The 22,391-nt window shown below is 46.4% G+C and overlaps 1 protein-coding gene across 1 annotated transcript in view; it reads right to left on the reverse strand.

The window, feature by feature from the left end:
* Positions 1-824: 824 nt before the first annotated feature.
* Positions 825-22,391, reverse strand: part of WHRN (whirlin) — a 165,174-nt gene continuing 143,607 nt past the window's right edge. The window contains exons 10-14 of the mRNA XM_066580713.1: positions 15,523-15,591; positions 12,448-12,991; positions 6,855-7,018; positions 4,485-4,607; positions 825-1,826 (exon numbers count right to left, since the gene is read on the reverse strand). Of these exons, the coding sequence (XP_066436810.1) occupies positions 1,644-1,826; positions 4,485-4,607; positions 6,855-7,018; positions 12,448-12,991; positions 15,523-15,591 (1,083 nt within the window). The 3' untranslated portion in view covers positions 825-1,643. The remainder of the gene's footprint in view (positions 1,827-4,484; positions 4,608-6,854; positions 7,019-12,447; positions 12,992-15,522; positions 15,592-22,391) is intronic.

Raw genomic sequence — 22,391 nt, forward strand, 5'->3', positions numbered from 1 at the left:
AAACAGAAGAGTGTGTAACGCTGCGATTTTGCAGAAAATCCCGCTTGCAAAACACGGAGAATAGAACTCATTGATTTCAATAGGTTCATTCTGACTTCTTTTTTTCTTCTGTTTTCGCTCTATCTTGTGCATGCTTGTGCACCAAAGAAACTCATAGAGGTCTATGGGAGGTGCGCAAAGACGCACATCTGCCCGCGTGGATATGCGGTAAAGCTGCGCATACCCACGACCACCGGGACCACATTAGGCTTAATAGCAATTTAAAGCGGGCAAGGGTATTCCCCCCACTGCTTCTCGGACTGCGCCATTGTGAGCTGTCCTGGCGGCTCAAACAAATATAGTAAAAACTGCTGATACAGGCACAATAGCATGTGGCTGCGTGCCCTGCAAAGCACATTTATCTCATGGTATGGTGGGCATATATGCGCTTACGCCCATGTGCAGCTGACCTTAGAGTTGATTTTAGTAGTGGCCGAGCATACACATGGGGCATTTAGCGCAATAGTCTCGAGATTACTGGGGGTCCCAGCAGCCGGACCACCAACATTCGGACATTTATCTCCTTCCCTATGAATCGGAATACAGGTCTTTAATGAGAAAACTGCTTTAATTTTTCTTGCGCCATAAACCATTAGTGCATTATAAAATCAGAGAGGTGAGAGAAAAAAAACATACAAAGACATAACTCACAGAAAAAGAAGCCAAGTATGCATCCCATTGCAGGGCAGGCTCAATCACCATGTTCATTAGTGCATTATACACATCATCCATTCACTGCTCAACTCCAGATACCGCCACACAATATTTCTCTATTATGAGGTTTATTGAAAAAGTAAAGTGACAAGCTCTGTAATTACATACATATTACATGGATGGTCACAACGTGGGCTGCACGTCACTCACACACTGTAGCAGGATGGAGTGGGAGTCACTCTCCTCCATTGAAGGCTAATAAGGGACAGGCACAGAGCAGTACTGTGGAGATGAGATCCGTACCGTCATGTCTACATGTGGCCGTAAGCTTTCCAGCTGCTACATCAGTCCAGAAGGGAATCGGTACAACTATCTGTAACTTTCTTTTCTTTTTGCTTGTATTTCACTGTATAGATGTAGGAAGTGTCAAGGTGTGAAGACGCTGTCACAACGTAGCTTACAGTAAGGTGTGAAGAGGCTGCAGTGTGTCATTTTGATGGAGGGAGCTATATCAGAGGGACATGGTTTACCCCGATTCCACCAATGCAGAGCTTTAGGCCCTCAAGACAGGTTGCCTGTAAAGACGATATAGGTCACTGTCCATTTACTTCTTGTGCTGTGTTTTCACCTCCATACGTATATTTTGATTTGCTCAATAGATCTATATATACCGCTCTTTATACTGTATGTCACTTATGTGGTAGGTACCCATGTCCAATCTCATAGACATGTACTTTTCTTCAATGCTATCTGCCCCAGCTGTAAGCTGACGGCACATGTATGGTATAAAGGGAGTATATAAGCCACATGTTGGACAGCAGAACCACGTATGTAGCAAGGGCACACAAATGGCGGCTACACAGTATACACAGTAGCATGTAGTACGTGTTTCTCGTGGCACTGACCCCTGGCCGGGTTACACTTTTCGAGTTGGATACCATAAATGGCCACTATAGTGACACATTGAACTCTGTGACCAGAAAGTCCATAAAATCCTTTTCTTTGGTCTTAAAAGCTTCAGCAATGATCCTGGCAGCCTCACGATGTTCTTTATCTTGTAAGGAGACTCCATTTACTTCTAGGATGATCTGTCCCACACGGAGCTTGCTGCAGTTATGAGCTGAGCCTCCTCTCTGCAAAAGGAAGGGGCAAATCAAGTGGTTAGTCAAGTAAAGTGCAGTACGTGGCTGAATAACTAATGCCAAGTTAACGATTTTCTAAGGCTAAGCACTTCCGGTTTGGCCTATTATATCCCGAATGCCCACTCTATTGGAGATTCCCACCTAGTAGCATGTTGGACCTTCTTTGGCCTTCAAAACAACAGCAATTCATAGATGTAAGGAGTTAAATGCCATTATGTATATATTACTGCTGTACTTTGTTTATATGTTCCTTCTTAGGCTGCCTGTAGACGGCCGGGTCGGATCCGGCTGCGAGAATTCTCGCAGCGGGACCCAACCCGAGCGTCTGCAGAGAGCAGCGTGACACTCACCTGCTTCTGCGGCCCCGGCTCTTTCATGTGCCAGCTGCCGGCGCATGCGCAGAGCGGAGCCGGCGGCCGATGAGTGATGTTTCTGTGCGGGGCTAATAGAGCATGCCGCGATTTGTTTGCCGCGCAAGATTTCGCTCGGACAAATCGCGGCCGTCTGCATAGGATTGCGTTTGTTAATGCAATCCTATGGCAGCTTCCAGAGGCGGAAATTTTGCGGGAAATCCCGCCGCGGAATTTCCGTCCTTCTGCAGGCGGCCTAAGACCTACAAAGAGAGAGAAGTCACTTTGATTTTTGTTACTGTGGACTGACAGCACCTGAGCTGCAAAATGATTGGCTGAAAGGTTGGGTATAAAAGAGGTCCTGTTACTGCTCTGATGAGCTCAGCAGTTTTAGAGAGGGCAGGGAAGAGAGAAACCCAGCTAGTGGGAGCTGCAGCAGAGCTGACCTGTAGCTGGACTTTGTGTGTACCCAAGAGGGAGAGCCTTGAGTGATTGATGCTGCAGCTTCTTACTGAGCAAAAGGGACCTGTACTGGTGAGAGCTGGCAACAGAGACTACAGGTGCACTGATTCTGCAGGTGAAGCACCCTACAGAGAGGCCTCGAGAGTGGAACCGTAAACAGGATCCTACCTAAAGACCGCTTACAGTGTCACCAGAGACTACAGAGTAAACCGATAGTTAGACTAAACAAAATACCCTTGAGTATGGGTTCGGATTCAGTGTCTGTTACTATTCTTGGCCAGGATGGACTTCATAGTAACTGTTGTCAGTTGAGGGTGCGCACCTATTATTGCAGGTACTTGTTCTTAAAGGGACTATTAAATATATATTGATACATGCAGTGATTTCAGTTTTAGAAAACGGTTATTCCCGATATTATCATTATCCAATTTTTCAGTAAAGTATTGTTTTTGTTATAAACCTATGCAAAGCCTTTCCATAAACTGCGTCATGTTCCGATCCTGTTACATAGATTCAATTAGGTGTTGAAATCATTCTGCAGTAATATTGGCCTATGAGGATGGGAGATATTCTTATTAGAAATTCAGAGCATGTCAGCACCTCCATCTAACAAGAAGGGTTCATCGATTCGTGCTTCTAGTGCCAAATTCTCACCTTCCCATCAGCACAGTGCCAGAGAAATCTGAATTCATCTGACCAGGTGATGTTTTTCCACAGCTCAGTTTTCTAATTTTTGCACTGTTTTACCCACTGGAGTCTTGTCTTTCTGCTTTCCTTAGTAATGGCGCTGGAACTGGTGGTCTACTGCTATGCACATCCATGTTCGGACACATTAGTTGGAGCACCAGAATTGTATAAGGCTTCAATTTCCCTGACTGTGCACCACCTGTTTGTCAGAACGATTCCTGACATCCTCCCCGGACCCCTTTTATTGATGAGTTGTTTATATTCACAGGATCCCCTTTCACTAGATCCTTTTTTTCGATCACACTATTCTTGGTATACTCTCCTCACCGTTACATGAGTAAACCTATCAGTGAAACCCTGGCCCCGGCTAGTCTAGCACCAATGACCAGGCCTCATTTGAAGTTACCCAGAAGGCTGGATTTTCCTTTTCCAACGTGGATTCGCACTGAAATTGATCCACGGAAAAAACTTGTCATTTGATTTTATGCTGCATTTCGGGGTCATATGTCTAATTTCTATGCTCCAATCGCGAAAAGGCTGGGGTCTCTAACAAAGTGACCTTCAGTGTATTATCCCAGCTCATGTTCTAGCAATTATCTAATGTCCACAAGGCCCATCACATTCATGTCTCCATCAAAACCAACCAAGCGCGTTATACGTTAGTGTCTAATTACTTATTTCGTTAGTTAAATTATCTAGGAAGCAGAGTGACTTTGATGCCATTACTTCTACAGAGTTTTCTAGACTCCTGAAAGGCATATCCGCCTCCCTAATTAACCCTTTCCAATCCACTGTCTGACGTCTAAAGACATTCTGATTGAAGGCTGTACAGCTCTAATGTCAGAAGACATCCGGCAGGGTATTCTCACTGTAGATTACTGGCTGCTCTGTTGTCAGGGGGCCTCTCCAGCATGTGCAGTACTGGCTCTAGCCAGCAGATGGCGCCATTGTATAATGGCAGAAAGAGAGAGCCCCCTAGTAAACCATGAATCCAAAATTGGATTGCAAAGGGTTCATAAGAACTCCCATAGTTCTGCAATTTCCGCATGTGATCTTTACTTTACAAACTCCTTTTTACTTATTTACCCTCGCCTGGTAAAGGAGTGGGATGCCAATGAATAGTGGTAGCAAGTGAATTTGATGGACTTACCTGTATGGTAACAATACGTGGCAAAGGTTGGCGAGTCTTTGCTCCTCCTTCGATAGCTATTCCTAAGGTAGGGGCAGTCTTCATCACGCGCACTAAGGTGGCAGAAGGCTCGAGCAGGCCTGGCTATGGAGAGAAGATATTCTGTCAGTTCCTATTGTCAACTAGGTGAAAGGATTAGTGTCATGAGCGGATAAAAGAGATTAACACAGAGCACACAATGCAAGAGGGACACAGCGGCACAAACAGAAGGAGCTCACCATAATAACATCTGCCCTTCTTGTCACAACCAGTCCCAAAAAGCCACTAAACATTTACCGCTGCCTATTTTTATACATCAGACTACGGGAAAGGGAACTGATAACGAGCAATAATCACTGTGTAATGTATTGCACTGGTCAGAACATCAATTGGATCTGTTTATAGATTATATCTGGACACTAATTGATCAATTGTAGCATTTAATGGACCAATCTGAGAAAAGACACATTTTTCCATCCCTGCCCCCTTCACCCGATTATCTATTACACTTGGGATGTCTTTTCTGTGTATTGCACTCACTTCCATGCAGTGCAGACCCCTGTCAAACATTAGCAAGTAGAAATGAGCGAGCATACTCGCTAAGGACAATTGCTCAATCGAACATTGTCCTTAGCAAGTACCTGCCCGCTTGGAAGATTTCTCCCTGCTCACTTTTTCTATGCTCTGCTAGCACTCCCATGATGCATCAGCACAGCATCACATTAACTAAAATCTGTACCATCTCTGCCTGCTGGGAGGATACTGCCATTATCTTTAATATTCATCTAAATAAACTACAGTCAGGAGGATGAGCTGTGTTCTCCTTCCTTATAATTGTGTGACAGGAGCCTCTAATCATCATCAATAAGGCTGCCTGCAGACAGGCGGGTCGGATCCAGCGGCGAAGATTCTTGCCACGGGACCCGACCCGAGCGCCTGCAGGGACCAGCGCGTACTCACCCGTGCCCGCAGCTTCGGATGTTTGATGTACCGGCTTGCCGGGCAGCCGGGGCATTTTTCAGACAGGAGCCGGCGGCGGGTGAGTGACGTTTCTGTGCGGGGCTCTGCGAGCCCCGCACAGAAATAGAACATGCCGCGGTTTGTTTGCCGCGCGAGATTTTGCGCGGCCAAACCGCGGCCATCTGCATAGGATTGCGTTTGTTAATGCAATCCTATGCAGGCTTCCAGCGGCGGAAATCCCGCTGGAAATCCCACCGCGGAATTTCCGCTCGTGTGCAGGCGGCCTTAGGCCTCATGTCCACGGGGAAAATAAGATCCGCTGCAGATTCTCCATGTAGAATCTGCAGCGGGTCCCTCCTGCCCCGCGGACATGAGCGCCGAAAATAAGAATTTAAAAGCATTTACCTATCCGGCGCGGGCGGGGAAGGTCAGCTGTTCCTCACGGCCGGATCTTCATTTTCGGCCGGCGGATGAATTCCTGACGCCGGCGGCACGTCGCCGGCACGTCGTTGACGTGCCGCACGCATGCGCCGGGCACATCCGCCGAGCCGAAGCAAGGGAGATGCGGCCGTGAGGAAGAGCAGAGCTTCGCGGCCCGCTGCGGGTGAGTAAATGCTTTTAATTCCTATTTTAGGTCTCCCGCGGATCCGGACGGCTTCCATAGGCTTCAATAGAAGCCCGCGGGAGCCGTCCCCGCGGGAGACCCGCATGAAAATGGAGCATGGTCCAGATTTTTTCATGCTCCATTTTTTTTTAAATGCCTTTTATTGACGATCCGCGGGTATTTATCTACCCGCGGGTGGTCAATGCATCCCTATGGGGTGCGGATCCGCGCGCGGGAGATCCGCTGCGGATTTTAAATCACATTTTGCCCGTGGACATGAGCCCTTACTGTGATAGGGGTGGCTGTGCCCCCCCATGAAGAGTTTGTGTGGTAGAGTCCATATCATTTGATCACACAGGAATTATACTAACTGAAAAACTGACTTTTTGAGAGATCATAAAGCCCAGTAGTTCTCAGGTGGTCAGAATGAGATCACATCATCCACCTGAAGACAACGACTTCAGGAAGTTTCAGATAGAAAGGAATACTAGCAGACTTAATATATACTGCGGGGGCTGGTCAAATAATCAATGAGACAAATGTCACCCGGGTGGCCCTTTAATAACATTTGCATGAGATTGTAATATTTAGGACAATGCAACTGTTTTATCGGAATGATCCCACTTGAAAACCAAGTTATTGCCAAATGTGTTGGGTTAACGATAAACTATCTGCTTTTGGAGAATTCATCTGATCGTGCGCAAATCTTTGTGTCTGTGGCCACTTTAATAACAGGGTAACGAATAAAGATTCACGTGGAAATAAATTGCTAGATCCGATCTTCTTACTGGTTTCGCCATGTTCTCTGCTCCTTTGGATTTTTGAGGCTGAGGGCTGCTGTCTTTGCTGCCGCCACCAACTTCTCCTGCGTCTACTCCACTGTCCTCGCTCAAAGTTTGCCCACTGTCAGAAAGTTGGGAAAGAGAGGCAGGAGGCGACGTAGGAAGGACAACTGAAAAAAGAACAACGCAAAAAAGCGTATCGTAAGTAAACTAGAGCGTCCTAAAAAACCAATCATACAGTATACAGCAGTTAATATATTTCAGGTGGTATAGCTCTTTACATACGGATGCTGTCAGCACCCATGTAGAAATACAGCATACCCTATGCTAGCTGCCGGAGAAGAGAGGTGGGAGGAGTTTAGCAGTCAGCGTGACTGATAAACTCCCTCCCCCTTCTCTTGTCCTCTGCGCCCTTTGCCTCTGTTTGCAAAGAGAGGGGGCGTGGCAGGGGTGAAGCTAAACTGGCTGCAGACAAGGAGCGGGAGCTTAGCCCCGCCTCTATCCCACCCCCTCCTACTGCAAAAAGTCCGGAGAGGAGGTGAGCTGACGAGGGGGAGGGAAGAGGGAATGTCTCCCCAGGCCCATGGCATTGTGGCCTCGGTGTATATGCGCCGGGCCCTTTGCCATTCAGGTGTTTTTATGGCAAGGCGGGCGTATATAAAACGCCTACGGACGTGTAATAAGGCCCTTAAATACGCTCGTCTGAAAGCAACCTTAAGGCTATTTGCCACGAACGTATTTGAGCAGGCATTTCCGCGCACTAAAAAGTCGCAAGTATAACGCGACCGAGTGATGCATTTCATTTTGTGTTTTCCTCCACCCATTTAAAGATTCATAACTAGTGATGAGCGAGTATACTTGCTAAAGGCAATTGCTCGAGCGAGCATTGCCCTTAGCAAGTACCTGCCCGATCGAGACAAAAGGTTCGGGTGCCGGCAGGGGGGCGGGGAGCTGCGGGGAAGAGTGGGGAGAAACGGAGGGGAGATCTCTCTCTCCCTCTCCTCCCCCCCCCCCCCGCTTCACCTGCTGACTGCCGCAACTCACCGCTCCCCCGCGCCGGCAACCGAACCTTTTCTCTCGAGCGGGGAGGTACTCGCTAAGGACAATACTCGCTCATCTCTATTCATAACTCTTTTATTTATCCATCGCTGTAGCAGTCTGAGGGCTTGTATTTTTAATGTACCATATAATGTACTGAAAAACTTTAAAAAATTTTAAGTGGAGTGAAAAGAAGAAAAAAAAAATTCCACCATCTTTGGGAATCTGAGCAATTATTGCTCTTATTGCTTTGGCAGTGTCTTGTTTCTACAGCATACAGACTGCTACAAAGATGACCTGATCCCTTTATTCTATGGCTCCATACCATTACTACAATACCAAATTTATATCCTTTTTTTTTTTTTTTTTTGCTGTACTACTTTTTTTTTCTTCAAAGTTATATTTAATTTAAAAAATTTTATTTTCCGCCGCCCTCTTCTGACCGCCATAACTTTTTTTTATTGTACCGTCAAAATAGTTGTGCAGGGGCTCATTTTTTGGGGTCGTCCTATAGTTTCTACTAGTACCATTTGGAGTACATACGACTTTTTGATCAATTTTGATTACATTTTTTCTTGGAGAGGGGGTGACCAAAAAGGTGCAATTCTGGCAGTCTTTATTTTTTTTTTGATGGCGTTCACCGTGTCGGGTAAATAATGCATTACTTTGATAGATCGGACTTTTACGGATGCAGCGATACCTAATATGTTTTTTTTGTTTGCGTTCTGCAGGCTTAATCCGGCCCACATGAAAACATCCTTAGAAATGCTTGACATTCAAGGCTAAAAAAGCCATAAAAAAGTGTAAATGAAGGAAGCCTAAGGCCCATTCAGACAGGCGTATGCGAGCTGAACCCGAAAATCTAGTGAAAAATCTCTTACAGATTTTGCTTTGATTCCGCAGCAAAATCTGGCCTGGATTTTGCTGCAGATCTCGCCCTATGCGTTGCATGCTTCTTCTTCTTCCTGGAGCGGTTTTTAGCTTTAGCGCAAAAATCTGTATCAAAACCTGCAGTGTCATTAAAAGGAAAACCGTGTGAAACCACCATAGATTCGTAGGAACCTTTCAAGGCCATGATGTAATTCAGCAGCTGTGTGATGCGCTCTAGTAGCTCTGCCCGCCATGGATTAGCACCCGCGGCGCATCTACTACCTCCTCCGTATCTAAAGAGTTAAACGATTCAAGCAGCACAATTGCTATTACAGTTTCTCAAAAGATGAAATTATAATGCGTACTGGAATTTACTTCTATTGCTAAACTGACAAACAATGTGCTAGATCAGTAGATGCTGTATGGAAATATTCAATGCAACCACAAGGGGGCGATATTTGGCATCTTTTCCTTTAGTGATAAGCCGTAATACTGTTCTTTGTAAAAATAAAAAAATCCGGCCCCTAGAAGGAGTTGTTGTTTTGCTGCAAAGCTCAGCATGCAGTTATATTTCAGGCCGGCTTCACACGGGCGAGAAAATCGGGCGAGATGCACAAATCTCAGACGAATATGAACCCCATTCTTTTCAATGGAGTCATACACACGAGTGATGTTTTCCATAAGGGACCTTAAAAGAAGTCTCATGGGACCCGCTACAATGTACATGTGAGTGCGATGGAATCCTCTGACACACATGAAAAAACACCTCGCATTGGTGTGAAAAACATACAGCGCACGCCCACGTGAAAATAGCCTGAGTAAAGCCATTTTGGTGTCCGGATCAAAGACTCACTAAGTAATTAATCAGATCACTAACCAGACTTGTACAATGTTCTTCCATACAGACAGAAAAAAAAATTAAAGCGTACCTAACTTTTCAGATTAAGTTGCCATATGAGGATAATAAGGAAGATGGAACATTACCTCTGCAGCGCCACCTATTGGGTGGCAGCAGTCCTTCAAATCAATTTTAGATCCTTTATACAAGTCTTTAAAACAATGATTGGGAATTGAAAACCAAGCCAGGAAACCATACACAGACAGCTGTTTCGGGGTGTTTGTCCCTCATCAGTGTGCAGTAGTCGTGGCTGGTGAGAGGCCTGTGATGTGGGTCGAGAGGGGGGACTTGTCTCTCCCCAAGTAGAGCACCCAGAAGGGGTGTGGAGACACCTAAGAGGTGAGTGAGGAGCCTTACAAGGCCATGCATGCTCCTCTGGGTAATATATGCAAATAAGGAAGATGGAACAATACCCCTGCAGCAATAACACTATTTCTGGCCATTATGTAACGGGTTGCGGGTAAGCGCCCAATTTGCAGGTTTTGTAATGGCGCAGTAGCTGACAGAAGGAGACAGTATTTTTTTCTAATGTTGTAATCTTTACTAAACATACCTGTGGCTTTATATCACTCCATAGGAGGACACAAGCTAGCTAAGGGTTTTGGTTTCAACAAGGGTCCATACTGACAATATGTATCTACTTCGCATGTCATTTTTCTCGTCAGGCGCGGATCTGCGTGCAAGAAAAAAATGGACATGCTCCATTTTCGTGCGGGTCTCCCACGGGGACGGCCCCCGCAGGCTTCTATTGAAGCCTATGGAAGCCGTCTTGATCCGCAAGAGACCCGTACCAAAATTAAACTCACCTGCTCCGGACGATGCAGATCTTCCTTCCTTCGCGGCCGGATTGTCTTTCTTCGGTGCCGAGCACATCCGCCGGGCTGAAGAAAAAAGATCCGGCCGCGAAGGAAGGAAGATCCGCATCGTCCGGAGCAGGTGAGTTTATTCTTATTTTTAGGCCTCATGTCCGCGGGGCAGAAGGGACCCGCTACGGATTGTACATGAAGAATTCGTGGTGGGCCTGATTTTCCCCCGTGGACATGAGGCTTAACTGCTTTAACTATGAAAACACTGTGTCACAGTCACTACACTACAGTCCATGTTTGTTCACCACAGTCCTAATACCATGCTCAAAGTACCACATCGGAGACCGGTCTCATGCATTTAGCAGCTTTGCCTATGTCCCAGGTCCATGCTGCAGTTAGCGTCTTCCAGGACTGAGTCCTATGCGGGAAGGGAGATTCCATCACCTTCCATGCAGCGTGTAAGATTCTTCGACCACTGGGTTGCTTAGGGCATATTGGTAGCTAGGGCATCACCCATGGCTCAGGCCAGGGGCGTAACTAAAGGCTCAGGGGCCCTGATGCAAAAGGTGAGCTGCCCCCCCCTCTATCTGTATCTGTACCCATACCCATACCTAAACAATGCTGCACAGAGGCATAACTTGAAGCTCCTGGGCCCCAATGCAAAACCTGTAACAGGGCCCCAACTATAATGCTTTATTCATAGTACTGGGCTCCTTATATGGAGAAGAGAGGCCTTATGGGCTCCCTAAGGCTCCTGGGCCCGGGTGCAACCGCATCCCCTGCATCCTCTATAGTTACGCCCCTGGCTCAGGCTGTCTCTCTCTGTTGCAGCCTGCCTCTAGCTGCTTCCCCGGCAGGTTAAAAGCTTCCTACCGCTGCTGTCTTTAGCTTGCGAGCTCCACCACTTCTTCTGCAGCTGTGTCACAGTCACCTTGTGATGCTGCTGCCTCGGTCTCTTTCTGATGCTGCATCACACCTCTTATGGCGCAGCTCTTTTACTTTATATATGGCCCAAGATAGTCACCATCTGCATAACACAGGGGTGTCCAGGGGCAGGCCTTACCGCCCCATACACTGTGCCTTATTGAAGTTGCAATCTTCTCAGTGGTGACGTGCTAGCTGCGATTCTGCTGGCTGACGTCATGCAGGAGGTGGTGCCTCCTCTCACATCAGCGCTGTAAGCGCCATCTACTGGAGCTCTCAGCATCTGTCTTTTGCGTACTTTTGAGCGCTGCCAGTGCTCTTAGCTTGGCACTGCCTATGCCTTTCTTCTCTGCTTCCTCTGCCCTGTCTGACAAGAGCAGGACCGAACTCTGTCCTCAACATACTGTACAGTGGCCTTTGGGCTGCTTGTTCCAGCAGCTGTAAGCCGCTACCGTATACTAAGAGGGTAGCGAGATACTGCTCCCCCTTTTTACAATTATATGGCTTGTATCCTATGTTTTTACTCTCTGTGGGGTGTATATCTGATTCTCAATCCTCTCAGGACTGATGAGAGGAGCCTGGCTACTGTGCTGTGTTCTACATACTGGGGCGCAGAGAACTACAGATCCTTGACTGTAAGTGTCTATAACACACAGGCATAACATCATCATGTAGGAATGTACAAGTAAGACTGAGCAGTGTACATGAGAATAAACAGCAGCCGGCAACTCATCATTAGCTCATTCACCATGTCTGTATGTGTCTCTCCCTCTTCTTTCTCCGCCTTCCTCTCTGCTTTCATACATTTCAATGAACACAATGTCTCATCCCCCTCCTCCTCCTCCCCTGCTCTACCTCTCTTGTCAATCATTTGAGAGCAGACAGTTCACAGCAAGCTAAGAGGAAGGGAGACCCCTAGTGACCAGCAGTTTAGAGTCATTTTTCAGCACAAAGACATCATTTTAGGTAAATTAACTAAATGACAGTTTTACTAGTAATCACAATGGCTATCCTATAAACACATGTTGCTTGAAAAGTTAGTGTGCATTTAAAAGCATCTTACCTCGGGTTTGTGGAACAGCTCGGATTTCATTCACATCAGGTTCACTATTGGGTCGATGGACTTCCACCATTACAAAATGTTGACTTGTTTGAGGGTCTAATGCATCTGTATGTGAAGGGGAAGATGGCTGAGGGGGGCTCTCTACCACAGGCTTTAATCTAGTGGGTGACTGAACTCTTGGGAAGGGGGTCAGAGGTAGCTGCGTGACCAGAGCCAGCTGGGCCGCATGGCATATAGGAGTATGGTTTTTGGGTGAAACCGTAGCATATATAGCTTGGTTTGGGTTCTGCGACTGAGGAGAGGCTGGGGGTGTAGTAAGAGGTGGTAGAGGTGGGTTTGGGATTGGGGGAGATTTAAAAGGTGGGAGAGGAGGACTTGGGTGAGATGGAGCAGTGAAGAAGAGTCCGGACTGAGATGACCCAGAGGAAGGGCGTTGAGTTCGTTCCCCACTCTGTCTTCGAAGAACTGCAGGAACTTCTTCTTTGCGTATAGGTGGAGGTGGTCTGTAAGCAGGGGGCTCGTCTAGGAATGAGTTGACATCATCCTACAAATATTAAAAAAATTATAAACCTCAATGTAATCCATACAAGTATATACTCCAGCAGATCCCCACAAACTACAATGTATGAAAAGATAGAACTCTTCAAGTTTTTAATCCACCTTACAGATATTGGATGTTGGCGCCGTTGGTGACACTAGACAACCTAAAATAATGAATCTCTGCTGCAGTGGAGTCGATAACAGATGATATGTTGGTTCGCGTCTGGTGAGAACTGGACTACCAACTTGACATTTGCCGGATCACCAATGGTGCCCACATCGAGCATCTATAAGGTGCATTAAAAGCTTGAAGGCCTGGTTTTGTCGTGTTGAAAAACGGCTTCTGGGACACTTTGGAGAAATGGTCGTACTGCTGGTTCCATGACCAAATCAATGTAACACTGAGCAGTTAGTGTACCTGGAATAAAGACTAGAGGGGTCCAGCTACCATACATAATGACACCCCACATAATTCCGGGAGCAGGACTGGTGTGACGTTCCCTCATGAAGGCCTCTTCATGGCATTGCCCACATGGTTTCCAATCTCTGGCTATGACTGCGTGTGAGACAAAAGCAGGACTCATCACTGAAGAGGATAGACCTCCATTGTCAACCTGCTCTACACCAGGATAAGCTTAGAGAGCAGTGGTGTGAGGTCAATGGAATACCTGTCGCTGGACGTCTGCCTCATAGCCCAATGTCCTTCTGATGGTTTGTATAGACATTATTCGACACTTTAGGCTTGGGATGCAGCATGGTAACATAGTATGTAAGGCCGAAAAAGACATATGTCCATCCAGTTTAGCCTATTACCCCCCAATGTTGATCCAAAGGAACGCAAAAAAGAACCCAGCCATAGCAGCGGTCCCACTGGGACTCAGAGAGACGTGGAAAGCTGATTTCTGCGTCTCACACGCTACTCTTCAACTTTGCAATTGGGTTTTTCTCTCTATCTCTTACAGGGGCCACAACAACAAATTGAAATCTGTGTTCTTTTCCCCCAGGGGTCCATGCGCCATACCATCATGTAGAGCATCCATGTCTTCCTGTTCAAGTACACTATGGTTGTTTCAATATAGAACACCAGCAGTGAGTTGTAGCGCTGGATCCGGCTTTTTGACCATACCCTGTCTAATTTATCCACTTCATAAAGAAAAATAAATATGTATACGACTGTCAAGCTACAGGGGCGGGCTGTATCCTGTTCATTTCAAGTTATACTAGTTTCATTGAGCCACATACTGATCCTTTGTGTGACCCATCATTGGGAGAGATTTACGAAGCAAAATGCACCAGAATTTGGACACAAATTGCTGCAAAAAATGTGTATATGGTTTACACACTTCTTACACCTAAAGGCTCACGCATATATGGCCCCCGCATCACGGTCATATTTTTTACACATGTCCACAGGAGGATTATTGTCCATAAGGCCAAATGCACACGGCTAAGTCAGATTCCGCATGTGGGAACCCGCAGCGGAATCAGACCCTGTGCTGGCCGGTGATGCCTCGCGTACCTCTCCGGATTGGTCTTCTCTCTGCTGTGGATGTGCCGGCGATGAGCAGATCCGCAGCAATTTTAAAATTGACATTTTGGAATCGCCGCTGGCCGGACGGCTTCCATTGACTGCAATGGAAGCCGTCCGTGCGAGTTCTGCACAAAAACAGAGCATGCCGCGATTCTTCCTCCACCAGCGCAAATCGCAAGTGTGCGTGGAAAAATCATTACATGCTATGGACGGACAATGCTGCGGAATCGCAGCCAGGCGCCCACCGCGGATTACGCAGCAAAAATCTGCCCGTGTGCATTGGGCCTTAGGGTGAATGGCACTGCTGCAGAAGTTCAGCGGCAGAGCGCAAGCCAAAATTCTGCAACAATGTACAGTAAAACTAAGTAATTATTCACGAACTCCATTCATTCACAGCGGAAAATAGACTTGCTGGGGATTGTCATTCTTCAGCATGCTCTTATTTGTTGCAGACATGCCAGTAAATTACGCAATGAAACAATCAAAATCCGTACGTAGATTTTGGCGTGGATTTTCTTCACGATGCCCTAAAAACGGACAGATGCGCTAAATATTTTCAGTGGAGTTTTCCTTTAAATGTAGCCCAGTCCTTTCATAGCAGAATCCTAATGAGTTATTAAGTATAGACTCGCCTGACCAGTTTTGCATACATAATCACCTTTCTCCTCAAATAGGTCTACTATATTAGCTCCGCGTAAAAAATACTATTGACCTGTCCGCAAGCCGCCCGGATTAATGGCCAGATCATGCATAAAACATTGCTTTTAATCTGTAGGACTGTGCAGAAGGCCCCGAGGGTAGAAAGATTCATTTTGGATTTGCTGGTACTATTTCCAGAACTGTCTATTGTAGCGCCAGCTGCAGATTCTATCAGCGGTATAAACCACGTTCACGATGCCTGCGAGGGACGATTGTCCTTGGAAATGCATGACACAGCCTGTCGATTTGAGTCTATCACCAGCATGGATCGCCATAATTACCAACGTCAGAACATTCATACTGACCAGGGAAATGTCAGGCAGGGTTGTTCGCAGGCTTCCAGAATCCGCACTCCCCTCGGGGTCGGCTCCATTCTAGTTAAAGCAGAGGAGAAATTTTCAATACCAATGTAGGAAACAATTCACATTACGCCGTAATAGCCTGCATGGAATAATAGCATTGAAGAGATAATACTCCATCATTTTTTGTGTTGCAGGCTAGAACTCCAGAGCGAAGTTACGTCGGACGTATAGGAGTCATTTACGGAAGCACATTATGTGTGGGCATGCAGAGATTCTCTGCTTCTGCTAACGTGTCTATTAGGCCATCTGGTGCTTGCGTGCAACCTGCTTTTAGTAAGTGCATTTGGAAAATTACTGCGTGACTGCTTTAATAATTCTGCGGGTCAAGCAGAAAAGGTTTAAGGAGCTAGTCACATTTAAAAGGTTTTCCCAAAACTCCAATGTTGATGACTTATTCTTAACGTGGGTCAGGAAGTATCGTTTCTCCTTAAGGAGAGCAACCAAAAGTGTGTGAGTAGACTTATAAGGCCACCCACGCTCCTCTGGGAAATATGCAAATAGGAAGATGGAACAATATCTCTCCATCACCACCTATTGGAAGGCAGAATTTCTGCAAGTCGATGTAAGACTTTTTGAACAAGCCTTGTAACAATGACTGGGAATTGTGAGCCAAAGCCAGGATAACCATGCACACATGACATATATTTACATCATGAAGGCTCCATAGATGGCGGGTGCTGGCTGTGTTTGACAGCTGACACCCACCCGTAACAGGCGTGATCAGAGATAATTCTGTTAATCCTTTAAATGCCGCTGTCACTTCCGACTTCACTGCTCTGGATACCTGCCGATCAGCTGTTGAAGAGACCGTGGCACTTGGGTGAGTACCGCGGCCCCTTCTCAGGTCAGTGAAGTCTCATTAATTCATCACTTTTGGTAAGATAGTATACACTACCTATCTATCTATCTATGGGCTGTTTCACACAAGCATATATTGGCCACTGTTCTCTTGGCCAGCCAATACATGCTACGATCTGATGCATTGGATTCCAGTGCATCAGATCACATGGCCATATTCCCGCGGCGTAAAAGCGCCCGGCTGGGCCACTATTGCGCCAGGTGCTTTCATGCCAAGCCGAAAAGATAGTCCTGGAACTATCTTTCCGGCTGGAATACATTGGCTGCTGCATGGGCTCCTATGGGAACCAATGACAGTGGCCAGAGAAGGGAGGTGGGAGGGAGCTTAGCAGCGTGACTGCTAAACTGCCTCCCTCTTCTCCACTCCTCTCTCCTCCACTCTGCCTGCTTGCAATGGGAAGAGGAGGGACGGGAGCGGAGCTAAGCTCCCATTGCTGGCTGCGGACAAGGAACAGGGAGGGGGCGGGCACTTAGCGCCGCCCTGCTCACTCCCATTGCAAACCGCCAGAGGAAAAGAGGGAGGAAGTGAGCCAGCAAGGGGAGGCAACGGCATTGCAGCCTCGGTGTATATGCGCCGGGGCCTGTGCTATCTGAACAGGCGCACAAACGTTAGATTTGTGCACCCGTTCACGCATTTTTTACGGCGCCGGCGTGCGCACGTAAAAATGCCTGTGGCCGTGTGATAGAGGCCTCACTGCGGCAGAGGTTCCGTTATGGTCTGGGGATGTTTTATGTGGAATGGCCTCAGTCACGGCAAGAACCATGAAAACAGAGGTAAACCCTGACATTCAAGACAATGTGTTCCAGACAATGGGAATGGTCGGCCATACTTCCAACAAGACAACGCGCCTTGTCACACATCCAACATTGTTTTATGACTGTTTCAGAACATGGATGTTCCATGATTAGACCGGCTGCACAACCTGAACTCTACTGAACATCTTTAGGATGATCTGGAATGTCTGGTCAGGATTCTGAACAGCATCTATCTTCTTTGAGAGAACTCACCAGAAGTTTGCAGGATGAATGAAAGGAAATACCAGCTGAAGTGTATCAGACATTAGTAGAAAGTATGCCACAGAGCGTATCTGATGTCATTAGGGCCAAAATACTACTTTCGATTCTTGCTCAGGTGTCCAATTACTTTTGGTAGGAAAGTGTAGATTACACCAGTGCTTTGGCAATTTGCCTTATCTGAGTTATTTAATAATCAGCTACTTATGCCGGCTTTGCAATTTTTGAAACAAATTATACGGAGGTCTCTGTGGTTTAAATGAGCCCTGTAGTCTAGTCATTTTAATGATTACAGTAAAGTTTTGATTTTCAGTTGAGGAACAATGTTAATTGGACTTATTTGCCAATTCAGGCAATTTTACTAATTCACACAGATAAGGACACCACTAAACAGTGCCGCTAGTGCTTTAGAGCTAATTGCTGCGCTGCACCTACACTTGCAAGTTCAGCTCAGCAATCATCTATAAAACACGGGCGCTAGCAGCCGCCGCTAGCACTTGCGCGATAGCGCCCCAAGTATGCAGACTAACAATTCATTAGGAGTGAGTGATGCTACCGTGACACTTTATACCCCAGGGGTGCCACTATTTCCCAATGAATTGACAGGTTGAGAGTCTAAAAAAAAATCCCTTTATATCACAAATTCTCTCCTCCGTGCACAAAAGCTATCAGCCTTTCATGCTAATAACAATAAAATATATAGCCAATGTGACTTTCACCAAGCAGGTTTTTTAAATTGTGTCATCAGATTTATTGGAGCTCATTTCGGTTAATGCAGTATTTCTCTGATGCTGATTCAAGCTGTTATATGGATAGTAGCACCCTGGAGATTTCCGATCATATGCATTGGATATTCCCAGAGGAAAGCAGTAATTGGCAAATGATGCCAGGCGTGCAAAATAATGTGGGACAACAATTATTCTTCATCTGCTGTAACTTTACAATAAATCACATTCCAGGCTGTGGAATAAAAGTTTTACAAGGTCCTTCCGTTAGCAGCAGAGACAATAGTGACTCGCACCTGGTACCTGGTCCCATTAGGTGGCTCACAATCCAGCAGTACAGAACATGTGTGTGTCCACTTTGTAGAGTGCTCACTCCCCTTTGGAACCAATAGCACCCTACTGATCCGTGGTACACATAGAAGACAGCAAAGAACCCTTCGTTATGGTGTTGGATTTAGTTTTTTACCTTGTGTTAGTTTCCTCCTCTACTATCTTTTTAGCATTCTTGGACTGTATTCAGATGGCTGTATGTGAGTTGTGCCCGAGAAACGTGGGAACGAATCACATTGGACAGCATAGAGATACTCATCTATGTGTGAGAGGGGTGAGCAGTGCTCTGCTCCCCTCTTACAATTTACAATGGCTCTGCCACCATGTACTGAGCTCCGGGGAAAGGTCTCGTGTCCTGCCTCTATCAGCCATTCTGTGGCATCTAGGACTGAGTTACAATAATGCAGACTACAGTATCACCTTTGGCAGCAAGACAGAGCCCAACACAATTAAAGGCTCTTACACAAGTGAATAGAGAAATTAGGCTGTAACAATCTGGTTCTGGGTTGGAGTCTCCTTGTTATAACCGATGCGGATCGATAGCGTGGTTAGTGTAAGCCAGGGGTCAGTATTTGGGTTGCATCAGTTGCAGTACAAGACAAGCAGTCAGGTAGCGGAGTCAGGGGAGAAGCCAGTGGTCGGTATCCGGTTAATATCAGTTGTAGTACAAGAGGAGCAGGCAGGCAGTGGGGGAGAAGCCAGTGGTTGGTATCTGGGTAATACCACTTGCGGTACAAGAGAAGCAGGCAGGCAGTGGGGGAGAAGCCAGTGGTTGGTATCTGGGTAATACCACTTGCGATACAAGAGGAGCAGGCAGGTAGCAGAGTCGGGGAGAAGCCAGTGGTTGCTTTCTGGTTTGTATCAGTTGCGGTACAAGAGGAGCAGGCAGGTAGCGGAGTCGTGGAAAGCCAGGAGTCAGTACACAGAGCAATTGCTTGGAGATGAAAGAGCAGGAAAGAGAGGCACTTGATTACAGGCTGGGAGCTCAATAACCACACACTGATGGAAGAGACAGGGCACGGTTGATGCTCCTGCCCGGGCTAGGCCTCGGCTATGTCTCTGCTGCCAGAACTTTGCCTCCTCCGGGAATGAAAGCACAGGAGATGCTGCTTAAGAGTCAGTATGGGAATGCAAGAATTGTATGCACCCCCACTGAGCTGCATGTGGAGGGGAAGCGCAGAAGTCTGTTACAGCTAACGACTAAAGTGAGAGTGAAATGAGAGACCATGTAACCCAAGCAAGTGCCCTTAAAATAACAGCGACTGAGGATGTGTGTGCTTTGGGAAAATATTCCTCTGTTATTCCTCCTAGAACTCTATGAACAAATTGACGACTTGGCGTTACCAGTTGGAGTTTTGCCCTTGCAAGGCACTGGAGAGCGCAGGGACCAAGGAGAGAGACAGACGCTCCTGCCTCTAAGGAGAAGAGTCTGCATCCGACCGGGTGGGGAAAAGGCTGAAGTCAGTGGAGAGGGCAGTGCGACGGAGTTGGGTCTGTTCGGTTCCATCGAAGACGAACCCATTCGGCCATGGGATTCCCCTTTCCTGCTCCCCGAACGGAACAGGAAAACAGAACCCTGAGTGTAGATGTGAAGGCAGCCTTCTACTAAGAACACCGAACTGCTGTTAGGATTCAGATACCCGAGTTCATGGACTGCGTTATGTAAAGGGACATTGCGTGTGTATACGGGAACCGGCTATTCAAAGAGACTATATCAGAGTGTTAACCCTTAAAGGGAAAGCTGTATATTGTATTCTAAACCTGTGTTCCCCTGAGATGGCATCGTTCTTGAGCCGAGTATTATTGTCATTGGTGCTGTTATTGCGGATTGTTCACAAAGTGTTGTTATGCCAACAGTTTAGCTAGCGATAAATAGTGCTTAGGTCTTTGAAGGTGAACTTTTAACTGCATACTCGCTAAAAACGTCACTCACAGTCGTGTGAATGGACGAGAAAACACTAATTATCTGTGGCCGTGATCGCGGAAAATCATCCATTCTTGCGAATTTATGGCGCGGACCAGAGAATGTAAAAACGCATACGCTAGTGTGAAAGAGCCCGAATTGTTACTTCATGCGGAATGCAAGTATTTACTAAAAAAAGACATGTCGGGAGCTATAAGGGTTCTACGTTAAAGAAAGGTTCCAATGGTGGAAGATTGACAATGATGGGGGATTTTTACTGTGTCTGCACTTGTTAACCCCTTCCCGACTGCATAATGTCCATATATACGTCATGCAGTCATGAGGAGTGCATGGAGCCGAGTGCATTCCCTACCCAGATACTATCAGCTGCTTTTAACAGCGGACAGCTGGTAGAAACTGATGCAATTTGAATTAGCTGTGATCGTGGCAGGTTACTGCTTAAGTGTCACGGTCAAAGCTGATTGGGAGCTGCTGATGGGCTAGCATGACAGACCGCGTCTGCTGAAGTCTCCCAGGGCTGCCGGGCAGCATTAAAAAACACATTATACACTGCAATACTTCAGTATTGCTGTATATAGTACAATAAATCAAATGATTGCAAGTTCAAGCCCCTTGTAGGGACTAAATAAAAGTGTAAAAAAAAGATTTAATAAACATAAAAAAAACCATTTCACAATTAAAACACCCCAGATATTACGTATTACCATGTATGTAAAATTAAAATATCACAATACTTATCAGTGAAGGCTGTAAAAGAATGTACAGAATGCCAAAATTACTTTTTTTGTTATCCCTGCTCCCAAAAAAATGTAACTAAAAAGTCACCCAAAGGGCTTATTCACACGAGTTTTCACAGCCGACCAATACATGGTACCGTGTAATGCAAGGGCTCGGCGAATATGCAGTTTTCCTCTCCCCTCAGCGGCTTACCTCCTCTCTTCTCCCCTCCACTGTTTGCAATGGGAGTGGGCGGCATAGGGGTGGAGCTAAGCTCCCGCCCCTTGTCCGCAGCCAGCAATGGGAGGGGACGGAGAGGAGAAGAGAAGAAGGAGGGAGTTTAGCAGTCATGCTGCTAAACTCCCTTTCACCTCGCTTCCCAGGCCACTGTCATTGGCTTCCATAGGAGTCAATGGTAGCGGCCGTAGTCTTTTTTTTTCATTAATCTCCACTTTTTCCATACATTATATGGTGAATTAAATGGTGCTATTAATAAAAAAACAACTCGTCCTGCAAAAAACAAGCACTTATATGGCTTTGCCAATGGAAAAAAATCAAAAAGTTATGGCTGGGGCCCAGGGGCGTAACTAAAGGCTCAGGGGCCCGGATGCAAAAGGTGAGCTGGGCCCCCCCCTATCTGTATCTGTACCTGTACCCATACCTAAACCATGCTGCACAGAGGCATAACTTAAAGCTTCTGGACCCCAATGCAAAACCTGTAACAGGGCCCCCAACTATAATGCTTTATTTATAGTACTGGGCTCCCTATATGGAGAAGAAAGGCCTTATGGGCCCCCTAAGGCTCCTGGGCCCGGGTGCAACCGCATCCCCTGTACCCTCTATAGTTATGCCCCTGCTGGGGCCGAAAAAACAAAAATAAAAAATCTCCAGTCCTGAAGGGGTTTAAGAAAAGTATGGAAGAAAAACATTAGTTACAAATAAGCCTTTTGGAGAGATGTTCTGTCATAGATTTGTCAGACGCTCTGACATAGGAAATCTCAAGAGCTCCAGCTGCGGTTAAAATCCATTTTCCAGGGTGTTTCGCCAGTCATCGCGGAATCTGCTTTCTATTTTTACGGATTTCTCCTAAAGATAGCAAGTATCTTGTATACAGAACATTGTCACTTCTTCAAGCTTTGGAGATACATTTACAAGACTCGATGGCTTTTCACACGTTCCATCCGGCTCTAGAGAGATTCTACTCTTGATGAATAAGACATCTGTATTCTGTTCCAAGTCAGTAG

Source organism: Eleutherodactylus coqui, chromosome 10, assembly GCF_035609145.1.
Source record: "Eleutherodactylus coqui strain aEleCoq1 chromosome 10, aEleCoq1.hap1, whole genome shotgun sequence".
Lineage (NCBI taxonomy): Eukaryota > Metazoa > Chordata > Amphibia > Anura > Eleutherodactylidae > Eleutherodactylus > Eleutherodactylus coqui.